Source organism: Ornithorhynchus anatinus, chromosome 10, assembly GCF_004115215.2.
Source record: "Ornithorhynchus anatinus isolate Pmale09 chromosome 10, mOrnAna1.pri.v4, whole genome shotgun sequence".
Lineage (NCBI taxonomy): Eukaryota > Metazoa > Chordata > Mammalia > Monotremata > Ornithorhynchidae > Ornithorhynchus > Ornithorhynchus anatinus.
The window spans coordinates 56,686,540-56,699,357 of record NC_041737.1 but is presented as its reverse complement, the minus strand read 5'-3'; the positions used below and the strand labels follow the sequence as shown (position 1 = coordinate 56,699,357).

At 50.4% G+C, this 12,818-nt stretch overlaps 1 protein-coding gene across 2 annotated transcripts in view; it reads left to right on the top strand.

The window, feature by feature from the left end:
* The window catches only part of LOC114814611 (keratin, type II cytoskeletal 1-like), a 34,170-nt gene extending 30,717 nt beyond the window's left edge, over positions 1-3,453 (top strand). For both annotated transcript variants that reach the window (XM_029073170.1, XM_029073169.1), the window contains exons 6-9: positions 295-420; positions 922-1,142; positions 1,612-1,646; positions 2,570-3,453. In XM_029073170.1, coding sequence (XP_028929003.1) covers positions 295-420; positions 922-1,142; positions 1,612-1,646; positions 2,570-2,958 — 771 coding nt within the window. In that variant the 3' untranslated portion in view covers positions 2,959-3,453. The remainder of the gene's footprint in view (positions 1-294; positions 421-921; positions 1,143-1,611; positions 1,647-2,569) is intronic.
* The last annotated feature ends 9,365 nt before the right edge of the window (positions 3,454-12,818 follow it).

The window sequence follows — 12,818 nt, the reverse complement described above, 5'->3', positions numbered from 1 at the left end:
CCGAGGCCCGTGTTCACCCCAGCTCACTCCTCTTCCCCTCCCCCACCCCCGAGTTTCCCGGCCTTGCTTCCCAGACGGGGCAGGGATGACCGTGTGGGAAACTGAGACTCAGAGAGGTTAGGTGACTTGTCCAAGGTCACCCAGCAATCCAGGGGCCAAACGGGACTCAGGTCGCCTCCCTCCCCCGTGAAGCAGGAGCCCAGCAGGGGAAGAGTCTGACGTTAGGTCCAGGGATGGAGTGGAAGGAAAGCCCCAGTATAACACTTTCTATGCCGATTCCCTGATCCATTTCAGTACCAGGAGCTCCAGGTGACTGCCGGAAGACACGGAGACAGTTTAAAAAACACCAAGACAGAGATTTCTGAGCTGAACCGGATGATCCAGAGAATTCGGGCTGAAATCGAGAATGTGAAAAAGCAGGTACGAGGAAGGGGTGGGGGGTGGGGGGTGGAGGGGAGAAGGAGGGGAGGAGTCTGTTTTACACCCTGAACCTGGGAAGAAGCAGCCAGGCCTAGTGGAAAGAGCACGGGCTTGGGAGTAAGAGGATCTGGGTTCTTAACCCGGCTCTGCCACTTGTCTACTGTGTGACTCTGGGCAAGTCACTTAACTTCTCTGGGCCTCAGTTACCTCATCTATAAAATGTGGATAAAGACTGTGAAACCTTGTGGGACAGGGACAGTGTTCAATCTGATTAGTTTGTATCTACTCCAGCGTTTAGTACAGTGCCTGGCACACAGTAAACGCTTAACAAATACCATTAAAAAGAGGACTTGGAGGCTGAGGGGGGCTTCCCCGTTTCTGGGGCCCCACATCTGGGCACCTGGAGCTTCGGATCCCAGGGTTCTGCGGGTCGAGTTGGGGGAGAGGGGAGGGCGGCCACCGGGGAGAGAGATGGATGGACGAGGGTCTCCCCTACCGCAGATCGCCAGCCTGCAACAAGCCATCGCCGACGCGGAGCAGCGCGGCGAGGCGGCGCTGAAGGATGCCCAGGGCAAGCTCCAGGAGCTGGAGGAAGTCCTGCAGAAGACCAAGGAAGAGCTAGCCCGGCTGCTGAAGGATTACCAGGAGCTGATGAACGTCAAGCTGGCGCTGGACGTGGAGATCGCTACCTACAGGAAGCTGCTGGAGGGCGAGGAGTGCAGGTGAGGGGGCGCCTCGGACTCCCCCTGGAAAAGAGGGGTCGAGGCTATTGGAACGTGGCTTTGATGGAGGTGGGGACTGGGCTGGAGCGATTGCCAAGAGCTAACGGGGCAGGGGGGCGAATTCAGGGGTCCCTCCAGCCTTTCGGTCCGGTGCGCGGGTCCAGAGCTCACAGCTGTCGGAGAGGGGACCCTGGCTTCGCCACAGCTGGAAATGCGGGGAGGGGGAATGGTCCCCACTGGTCCCCAGAGCTGATCTTCCCGACTCTTTTGGGTCTCTGATCGGCTGAGTCGAGATGATGAACCCCGGGGGAGAGGGTTGGGTACCGAGAGGGAAAGGGGCCCCCACCTGGAACCCCAAGATTCTCTCTCACCCCCACCCATCACCCCAGAGTATCCGAGTCGGGGCGGAGAGGGTGAACAGCGCGTGTAACCGTGAGTTCTCACTTTACAATTTCTTTCCCTCCGACAGGATGTCCGGAGACTTTCAGGACAACGTGAGCATCTGTAAGTGTCCGGGGAGCGGGGCTTTGAGTGGGGGGCCATGGGGAGAAAGAGTGAGACTGTGGGGCGTGGGACTTTGGGGACAGAGTATCAGGTGGGAGATAGGGCTTGGAGCGTTATGGGCAGGGAATCTGTCTATTGTTATGTTGTACTCTCCCAAGCGCTTAGTACAGTGCTCTGTACACAGTAAGCGCTCAATAGATATGATTGAATGAATGAGTGTGAGGTTTGGGAGCGCAGGACTTTGGGGAGACAGTGTGAGGTGTAGGGGCGCAGGGCTATAGAGACGATATGAGATTGGGGGAGAGGAACTTGGGGGAGACAGTGGCAGGTTGGGGCGCGGGGCTTTGGAGAGAGTGTGATATTGAGAGGGCTTTGGGGACAGTGTGAAGTTTGGAGGTACGGGACTTTGGGGAGAGAGCGTGAGGTTTGAGGGAGTAGAACTTTGGAGAGTACGAAGTTTGAAGGCGAGGGGGTTTGGGGAGAGAGTGAGGTTTGGGGGCGTGGGACTTGGGGGAGATATTGTGAGGTGTAGGGGGGCGGGACTCTGCGGAGAGTGCGAAGTTTGGGGAAGCAGGACTTTGGGGATAGAGTGTGAAGTTTGGGGGCGACGGGGTTTGGGGAAAGAGTGTGAGGTTGGGGAGCGCGGGGCTCTGGGGAGAGTGTGAAGTTTGGGGAAGCGGGACTTTGGGGAGAGAGTGTGAAGTTTGGAGGCGATGGGGTTTGGGGAAAGAGTGTGAGGTCTCGGGGCGTGAGACTTTGGGAGAGAATATGAAGTTTTGGGGGCGAGGGGGTTGGGGGAGAGAGTATGGGGTTTGGGAGCGCGGGGCTTTGGGGAGAGGGTGTGAGGTTTGGGGGCACGGGGCTCTGGATGGAGAGCTGTTGGGGAGTCTCGAGGGTGCTGAGCCGTCGACTTTGGTCCACAGCCGTGGTGAACAGCACCGTCTCCATGTCCGGGGGCGGAGGAGGCGGCTTCGGCCGGGGAGGCGGCGGAGGCGGCTACGGCTCCGGGGGAGGCGGCGGCTACGGCTCCGGAGGCGGCGGCTACGGCTCCGGGGGCGGCGGCTACGGCTCCAGTGGAGGCGGCTACGGCTCCGGGGGCGGCGGCTACGGCTCCGGTGGAGGCGGCTACGGCTCCGGCGGCGGCGGCAGCGGCGGTGGCCTCGGCGGCGGCCGGGGCTCCGGTTCCGGGGGCGGCGGGGGCTTCGGCGGCGGCTCCGGCGGGGGGAGCAAGACCTCCGGGGGCGGCGGCGGCGGGAGCAGCAGTGTCAAGTTCTCGTCCAGCACGTCTTCGACCAAAAGGGTCATAAGATAAAGCCGGAGCCCCCCTCGTCCCTCCACACTCCCTCCCTCCTGGAAAGAAACCCGGCTTCCCTCCCCGCCTGCCCACAGAGTCCCGGGGGGAGGGGGGGGGGTCCCCTTAGGTCCCCTAAACCCACCCTCTCTGTCCTCCCGGACCCTTCCTTGCTCCCGCAGCCCCCGTCCTCCTGTGCCTTTCGGTGCCATTTCGCACGACCCGCCCCCACTTCTGCAGAGGCGGTATATGGGGGAGCGACCTTTTTTTTTTTTTCCTCTTCGGAATCAGAACCCTACTGCGGGTTTAGAGGGGTCTCCCGGGTCCTCCTTCACCCCTAGAAAGTCCCCCCAACAGGCCCGGAGAGCCCCTCGCCTCTGTCCCGCTCCCGCCTCTCGACCAGGCCCGCAAGGCCCCGCTGGTTTTGTTTGTGTATATAGAAAACCCCCGGGTGGCTTGTCTTCCTGGAGCTCTCGGTTTCTGGTTCTACCTGCAATAAAGCACATCTGAAATTCACCCTCCGTTTCTGTGGGTTTCTCCGGCTCCGCTGTGAAGGCGGGGGTGGGGGGAGAATCGAGGGAGGGGGCCGAGGGAGGAAGGGAGGAAAGTGTTAGGATTAGGAATGGGGAGGGAAATTAATAATAATCATTATAATAATCATTGTTAAGGGCCTACTATGTGCCAAGCACTGTTTTAAGCCTTGGGGTTGTCCCACGTGGGGCTCAAAGTCTCCATCCCCATTTTGCAGATGAGGCAACTGAGGTACAGAGAAGTTAAGTGGCTTGCCCAAGGTCACACAGCAGGCAGAGTGGCGGAGTCAGGATCAGAACCCACATCCTCTGACTCCCAAGCTCGTTCTCTTTGCACTAAGCCACGCTGTTTCTCTACATCAGGTCAACTACCGAGGTCCCATTTAGGGCAGCGATTTATGGGGTCTTTTCCCGTCCTGTTCATCTTGGGAACGAGTAACAGCATTATTAGAAGCCCTTTGAAGAAAGGAGCTGTGAAAAGTTAAGGAATGGTTAGAATCTTTAACCCTCGAAAACCCATGCTAAGGAGATAGCTAGAACGTGAAAAAATGAAACCCGCAACGACCGTCTCTTCCCCCTCCCCCCAAACACACACTCATTTTAGCCTTCAATTGCAAAATCAGTCCCTAACTCCCTCAGACTTTCACCAGACCAACCCTACAGCACGGGCTTGGGAGTCAGAGGCCGTGGTCTGACTCCCTTGTCTGCTGTGTGACTTTAGGCAAACCACTTAACTTCTCTGTGCCTCGGTTACCTCATCTGTAAAATGGGGACTAAGACTGTGAGCCCCACGTGGGACAACGTGATTACCTTGTCTGTACCTCAGCTCTTAGAACAGTGCTTGGCACACAATAAGCGCTTAACAAATACCATCATTATTATATTATGAAGTATTCATTTACATTGACGTCTGCCTCCCGCTCTAGACTGAACTCTTAGTGGGCAAGGAACGTGTCTGCCAACTCTGTTGTATTGTAATAATAATTATGATATTTGTTAAGCACTTACTATGTGCCAGGCATTGTTGTAAGCGCTGGAGTAGATACACGGTAATGAGGTTGTCTCATGTGGGGCTCACAGTCTTAATCCCCATTTTATAGATGAGGTAACTGAGGCAAAGAGAAGTTAAATGATTTGCCCAAGGTCACACAGCAGACGAGGGGAGGAAGCGGGATTAGACTCTCCCAAACGCTCAGTACAGTGTTCTGAACACAGTAGCATTCAATAAATTCATCTGAAGGATTGAGCTCTCTTGATTCTGCTCCCTATCTGGGGAGGTTCTTTTATTTTTGAATGAAGAATATTGGTATTTGTTAAGCGCTTACTATGTGCTGAGCACTGTTCTAAGCGCTGGGGTAGACACAGGGGAATCAGGTTGTCCCACGTGGGGCTCACAGTCTTCATCCCCATTTTACAGATGAGGTAACTGAGGCACCGAGAAGTTAAGTGACTTGCCCCAAGTCACACAGCTGACAAGTGGCCGAGCCGGGATTTGAACCCATGACCTCTGACTCCAAAGCCCGTGCTCTTTCCGCTGAGCCATGCTGCTTCTCCTAAAGAGTGTTTGGGGAAGGTAGGAGGAAGTCCCAGATGTGGGAGAATATTTGAAAACATCGGTTCTGGTTGATCAAGTCAGGGCGGGAACCGTATCTGGAGCCCAAGGTGCCCAAGGGTGGGAGGGAGCATTCACCCTGGCACTCACATGTGTGGCCTAATCAGTCAATCAGTCAGTCGTATTTACTGAGCACTTACTGTGTGCAGATCACTGTAATAATAATAATGTTGGTATTTGTTAAGCGCTTACTAGGTGCAGAGCACTGTTCTAAGCGCTGGGGTACAGGGTAATCAGGTTGTCCCACGTGAGGCTCACAGTTAATCCCCATTTTACAGATGAGGTGACTGAGACACAGAGAAGTGAAGCAGCGTGGCTCAGTGGAAAGAGCCCGGGCTTGGGAGTCAGTGGTCATGGGTTCAAATCCCGGCTCTGCCACTTGTCAGCTGCGTGACTGTGGGCAAGGCACTTAACTTCTCTGTTATGAATCAGTTCTTTCTGGAGGATCCCAGAGGCATCTCCCCTTTTTCCTGTGGGAGATGCTGTGGGCAGGAGGGAATAACGAGATGGCATCTCTCTGGTTCACCTCTGGAACCACACCTGAAGTCAAGAACCTTGCTGCCTGGCGCTTCATGGGAGTGACAGTCTCTGGTGACCCAACAGGGGAGCCACTTAGGGAAAGGTAATCCATTCGGGTCCCCCCAGCACCCTGCCATTCCCCACCTCTCTGGGTATTCCACCGCTCCTCCCTCTCCCCCAACCCGGTCCGGAATCACAGAGCTCTTGACTGGAACCAGGCCACAGAGTTGTTTTTCTTTTTTGAGTCATTCGGGATGTGACAGATGTGTATGGAGGAGGGACTTGGATGGGGAGGCAAAACCAGGGGCAGCCTGCCGGGGATGTAGACATTAGCCACAGAGTTGATGCACCATTCATTCAATTCATTCAATAGTATTTATTGAGCGCTTACTATGTGCAGAGCACTATACTAAGCACCAGATGCCTAGAGGGAGAAGGAGGAAGAGGAGAAGGAGAGGAGAGAAGAGGAAGAGGAGGAGGGAGAAGAGGAGGCGAAGGATGAGAAAAAGCAGTGTGTCTAGTGGGTACACCATGGGCCTAGGAATCAGAAGGAACTGGGTTCTAATCCCAGTTCTGTCACTTTATAATTATGGTATTTCTTAAGCATTTACTGTGTGCCAAGCACTGTTCTAAGAGCTGGGGTAGATACAGGGTAATCAGATTGTCCCATGTGGGAATCACATTTTCAATCCCCATTTTACAGATGAGGTAACTGAGGCACAGGGAAGTTAAGTCACTTGCCCAAGGTCACACAGCAGACAAGTGCTGCGCCCGGGATTAGAACCCATGTCCTCTGACTCCATAGCCTGTGCTCTATCCACTAAGCCACGCACTTGTGTGCCCTGTGACCTTGGGTAAGTCATGTCACTTCTCTGTGTCTCGGTTCCCTCATCTGTAAAAGGGGGATTAAATCTGTGAGAGGCCTCCAAGAGGTTTTCTCTGACTACCCCTTCACTTCTTCCTCTTTTCCCACTCCCTTCTGGGTCACCCTGACTTGCTCCCTTTATTCAGCCCTCTAGCCCCATAGCACTTCTGTCCATATTTGTAATTTATTTATTTCTATGAATGTCTGTCTCCCTCTCTAGACTATAAGCTCCTTGTGGGCAGGGATCATTTCTGTTATATTGTTGTGTTGTACTCCCCCAAGTGCTTAATACAGTACCCTCCACACAGTAAGCACTGAATAAATATGATGGACTGACTGACTCATCTTGCACCCCTTGAGGGCTGATCAATAGGGCGTGTCTTGGATTACTGACAACCTCCAAGGTAGGCCCAGCCTTTGAGGCTGGTGATTGATGAGCCTGTTTCTATGGCAGCCAGATCGAGGCCTGGCCTGGCTCCCGGGCAGGGCGGGAGCTATGGGTAAGGCCTGGCACTGCTTTGGGGTGATTTCCATCCTCTTAGGGGCATCATGCGGACTCAATCTTGCAGTGGCTGTTCAACCCATCCACAGACCTTCTGCTTCTCCAAGCTAATGTAAAGTTGAGGGGCCACACCAGGGTTTCCACATGATGGATCCTGACTGGTTTCTCTGGGCCCACAGGGAGCCAGACAAGAAGAAAAGAGCTGAAAATGCAGGAAGGAGTTGGTTAGATCTAAGGAAGAATGTCCAGAAAGGAAGAGGGATATAAAATTAGGACAGATGGTCAAAGGAGAGTGTGGATTCCCCACCCACAGAGGCTTTTAAACAGAGGACAGCCCGTAATAATAGTAACAATAATAATAATAATAACAGTTGTAGTGTTTGTTAAACTCATACTGTGTGCCAAGACCTGTACTAAGTGCTGGGGTAGATATAAGATAATCAGGTTATTGAATCTCCATATTGCAGATAAGAGAAGTGAGGCACAGAGAAGTAAAATGACTTGCCCAAGGTTGCTCTACTGACATGTGGCAGAACTGGGTTCTCTGACTCCCAGGCTCATAATCTTTCCACTAGGCCATGCTGCTCCCCATTTCCCACGGAAGCCTGTTTGCCTACCCTGAAAGGCTTAAGCATCTCCCAACCTGGTGCCAGGGGCCTGGACCCCATGACCTTGAGTCCCCTTCCAGCTTTGGGACTGTGGGATTCACCTCTTCCCCTCTGAGTGGTAGTTCAAGGGTTGAAGGGGCAGGAGATTGAAATGAGAGACTAATTTTTGGATTATTTGAGGATTTCTCATGGAAAAATTGGTTACCTTAAGTGTTTTTCTACTATTGTGCTAGTCACAGGTCCTCTAAAAACTAATGATCTAAGTGCGTCATAGCCAAACCCACACTCCCAGAGGCATCCGTAACAATATAAAGGTGGTCGTCCATACCAGGACAATGAATGAGCTAAATGAAAGCTATTTTCTCCTCATCTAAGCATCATTGTAAAAATATAGGGGGACCCAGAAGAGATTGGTCCTGGAAGAGGCTCCTGGAAGGCTTCCTCGAGGAGGAGGTAGGCTCTCAAAAACAATGTATTAAATGTTTGAGAAAGAACAACGAATATTAGTAGACAAGGTTTCTGCCCTTATGGAATTTATAATGTAGTGGGGTGAAGGGAAAACTTAAATAAATTTCAGAGCAGAAATAACAGAGTATATAAGATATCAGAGAATGGGAAGATGAATAGGTGGAGAAATGAGAGTCAGCCAGTCAGTCAATCATCTTTATTGAGTGCTTACCGTGTGTAGAGAAATACGCTAAGCACTTGGGAGAATATAGTACTGTGTATAGAGAGCAATATATTAAGCACTTGGGAGAATATAGTACAACAAAAAAGAGACACATTCCCTGCTCACAGTGAGCTTGCAGTCTAGAGTAGGAGACAAAACATGACAAAGTGGATAGACCACGGGCCTGGGAGTCAGAATGTCATGAGTTCTAATCCTGGCTCTGCCACTTATTTTCTATGTAACCTTGGGTGAGTCACTTCACTTTTCTGGGCCTGTTACCTCATCTGTAAAATAGGGATTGACTGAGACCGGGAGCTCCAGGTGGGACAGGGACTGTGTCCATACCAATTTGCTTGTATCCACCCCAGCACGTAGTACAGTGCCTGTCATATAGTAAGGATTTAACAAATACCACAATTATAATTATTATTACAAATATAAATAAATAAATTACAGATATACACATAAGTACTGTGAGGTTGGGAGGGGGAATGAATAAAAGGAGCAAGTCAGGGTGATGTAGAAGCTAGAGGGAGAAGAGGAGAGGAGGGCTGAGTCAGGGAAGGCCTCTTGGAGTAGATGTGCTTTCAAGAATGCTTTGAAGGTGGGGAGAGTCATTGTCTGTTGAATATGAGGAGGGAGGGTGTTCCAGGCCAGAGGCAGGACATGAGCAAGAGGTTGGTGGCGAGATAGATGAGATCGAGGTACAGTGAGAAGGTTAGCATTAAAGGAATGAAGTGAGTGGGCTGGGTTGTAGTAGGAGAGTAACAAGATTAGTAGAGAGATTAAATAGTAGTAGAAAGATTAAATAGCAGAATATGCACATCTGAATAGTCACATACAGATATGGTGAAACTGAGCCATAAAGATGTACTATGGGTGACTGTGAGTTCAAAAGTGTTAGATATGTACATATTTATAAATTATTATGCTATAAATTGTTTATGTATATTAATATCTGCACCCACTCTAGACTGTAAGATCCTGTGAGCAGGGACCATGCCTACTTACTGCTGTATTGTACTCTCCTAAGCACTTAGTAGAGTGTTTTGCACACAGTAAGCGCTCAGTAAATGCTATTGATTGATTGTTGTTTAGCAGGTGGTGACCTGAGGAGAAGGAAATTCTTCCAGAGGTATTCTGCCTTCTCTGTTGATTTGAAAGCCTCCCTTCACTCCAGGGAGCTAGGCTGAGGACATCTTATATGAGTCCCTGGAAATGGGGGTGGTATGGGGATCACCCCCAAGAGATGGACCAGAATGTCCACACAGGGTCAAGGGTTATGTGGGGAAAGTTGCAGGGAGGCTCAACTTCACCTCTAGAACTGGGTCACAGGGCAGGGCAGGATACAAGGCAGGGCCTGTTTGTCAACAAGAGCCTTCCCAGAGATGGCTCCGGGCGGGCATGGTGTAAGTGGAGTTGTGGGCAGGGCTGAAGACGCCCTGACTGGCACCCAGGCTGCAGGAGGCTGCAACCATCCAAGCTGGTCGAGAGCCCGGATTATATCCCTGATTCTGCCCACCGTTTGACACTCTTCCCCCCCTGCCCTGTTGGTCATAGGGACCGCCGCCTTGTCAGAGTCACTGCAGCCTTTTGGATTTCTCAGGACCAGGTCTCCCACATCCTCAGCCAATCCCAGGGAAGTCAGGAAGCACATGGAGTGATTCCCCCCATCTCCATTTTTACAGTTGGAGAGATAGAGGCCCAGAGAGGTTAAGCGACCTGTCAGAGATCGAACAGCACATCTGCAGAACGTGGGTTAGGTGGACACTCTAAACACTGGATTGCCCGGTCCTCTCAGTGAGGGTCTTGAGGGAAGAAGGAGACTGTACGTCCTGAGGTGTGAAGGGAAGGAGGAGGTTAAAGAAATACAAAGGTTAAACATTTGATTCTGCAACAATGGATGCCACTGTTTCATGAGAAAGAGCACCTTACATTAAGTCTTGCCACTACTGTAGATTTTCCCTGTCATGTCTGCTTGTCTCCTTCATTAGAGTAGAGAAGCAGTATGGTTTAGTGGAAAGAGCAGGGGCTTGGGAGTCAGAGGTCATGGGTTCTAAGCCTGGCTCTCTAACTTATCAGCTCTGTGATTTTGGTCAAGTTAACTTAACTTCTCTGTGCCTCACTTACCTCTTCTATAACATGGGATTAAGACTGTGAGTCCCACCTGGGATAATCTGATTACCTTGTATCTCCCCCAGAGTTTAGAACAGTGCTTGGCATATAGTAAGCTTTTAACAAACACCATTATTATTATTATTATAGTACAAGCTCCTCGAGGAGCCCATTGTAGGCAGGGATTTTCTTTATTTGTTGCTGAATTGTACTTCCCAAGCACTTAGCAATAAGTACTTAGAGTGCTACATCATTACTCTATTTTATTAATGATGTGTATATATCTTTGATTCTATTTATCTATTTTGATGGTATTGATGCCTGACTACTTGTTTTGTTTTGCTGTCCATCTCTCCCTTTTAGAATGTGAGCCCGTTGTTGGGCAGGGATTGTCTCTATCTGTTGCCGAATTGTACATTGCAAGCGCTTAGTACAGTGCTCTGCACACAATAAGTGCTCAGTAAATATGATTGAATGCTTGGCACTGTACTAAGTGCTTGGAAAAGTACAATTAAATAGAGTTGCTAGTCGTAATCCCTGCCCATATGTAGTTTACATTCTGTGGGGGAGACAGACACTAAAATAAATTAGATAGGGGGAGATAGCAGAGCATAAGAATATTTACATAAGCAATGTGGGGCTGGAGTGAGTATCAGAGTGTTTAAGTAGATTGGTGCCTGGGGAAATCTTTTGGGGTTTTAGCTGCTCGCACGCCTGATGCTCGTGAATAAATCCAAGGAAATTAATCTTATTTAATCCATCCCAGCCCGCAGACAGATTCTTCCTTTGGAAATGTTGAGGAGGCCATTCAGGCTTCCCGGTTTAGCTCCCATAGCTGAGCCCCAGCAAGGGATGTTCAGCCTGGAGTGGGGTGTTGGGAGAATCCAAGTTCACTGGGAGACCCGTGCCAACCCCAGGATTCCGGGGATGCCTGTGGAATTCTCCGATCCCAGAGAAACAGTTTGGCCTAGTGGAAAGAGCATGAGTCGAACATCAGAGGACCTGGATTCTAATCCCGCTCTGCCACTTGTTTGCTGTATGACCTTGGGCAAGTCACTTCACTTCTCTGTGTCTCATTTTCCTCATCTGTAAAAAGGGGATGATGATGATGACGGTGGTATTTGTTAAGTGCTTACTATGTGCCCAACACTGCTTTAAGTGCTGGGGTAGATACAAACTAATCAGGTTGGACGCCTTCCCTATCCTACATGGGGCTCACAACCTTAATCCCCATTTTACAGATGAGGTGATTGAGGCACAGAGAAGTGAAACGACTTCCTCAGATCATACAGCAGGCAAGCGACAGAGCCAGGGTTTAAACCCAGAAATCTTACTCCTTCCTACTTACACTGTAAGCCTTATGTGGGAGAGGGACTGTGTTCACCTTGATTATAGTACTCTTACAGTGCTTGGCACAGTAAGCACTTAACAAATATCCTAGTTATTATTATGCAGCCATTGGCAGAAGGAAGAGTACAGGAGGGTGTGGGAAATGAGTTGGAATGGGGAGGGGGTAATTTAGCAATCCCTCCTCCCCGGACTCCTTCTCTTTGAGCTGGGCCGGCCCTGGCTCAAGTCTTATTTGTGATGATGATAGTAATAACAGCGTTTATTAAGCACTTACTATGTTCCAAGTACTATACTATGTGCTAGGGAAGATACAAGATAATCAGGTTGGACATAGCTCCTGACACACATGGGGCCCACAGTCTAAGGAGGAGGGAGAATAGATATATAATGATGGTATTTGTTAAACTTACACTGTTCTAAGCACTGGGGTAAATACAAGGTAATTAGGTTGTCCCATGTGGGGCTCACAGTCTTAATCCCCATTTCCCAGATGAGGAATCTGAGACACAGAGAAGTTGGGTGACTTGCCCAAAATCACACAGCTGAGAAGTGGCAGAGCTGGGATTAAAACCCATGATCTCTGACTCCCAAGTCCGTGCTCTTTTCATTAAGCCATGCTGAATTTCCATTTTACAGATGAGACAAATGAGGCGCAGAGAAGTTATGTGATTTATCCAAGATCAACCAGCAATCCAGGGGCAGAGTCAGGACTAGAACCCAGGTCCTCTATCTCCCAGGCCTGTACTCTTTCCACTAAACCATGTTGCTTGTCAGGAGATTATTGACTTGGGCCCTAATCTGAGCGCTGGGGTCAATACAGAGAATTAGATTTCACTCAGTCCCTGTCCCACCCCAGGGCTCACAGTCTAAGAAGGAGGGAGAGCAGAAATAGTCTCCCCATTTGGCAGATGGGGGAAGTGAGCCCCAGAGAGGAGCAGGGACTAGCCCAAGGTCCAAAGGGTGAGCAAATATTTGCCTGGCCTCTTTCCATGGGGCTATGTGACTTTCCTTAATAATAATAATGGTGATATTTGTTAAGTGTTTACTATGTGTCAGTCACCGTACTAAGTGCTGGAGTCAATGCAAGCAAACCGGGTTAGACACATCTTT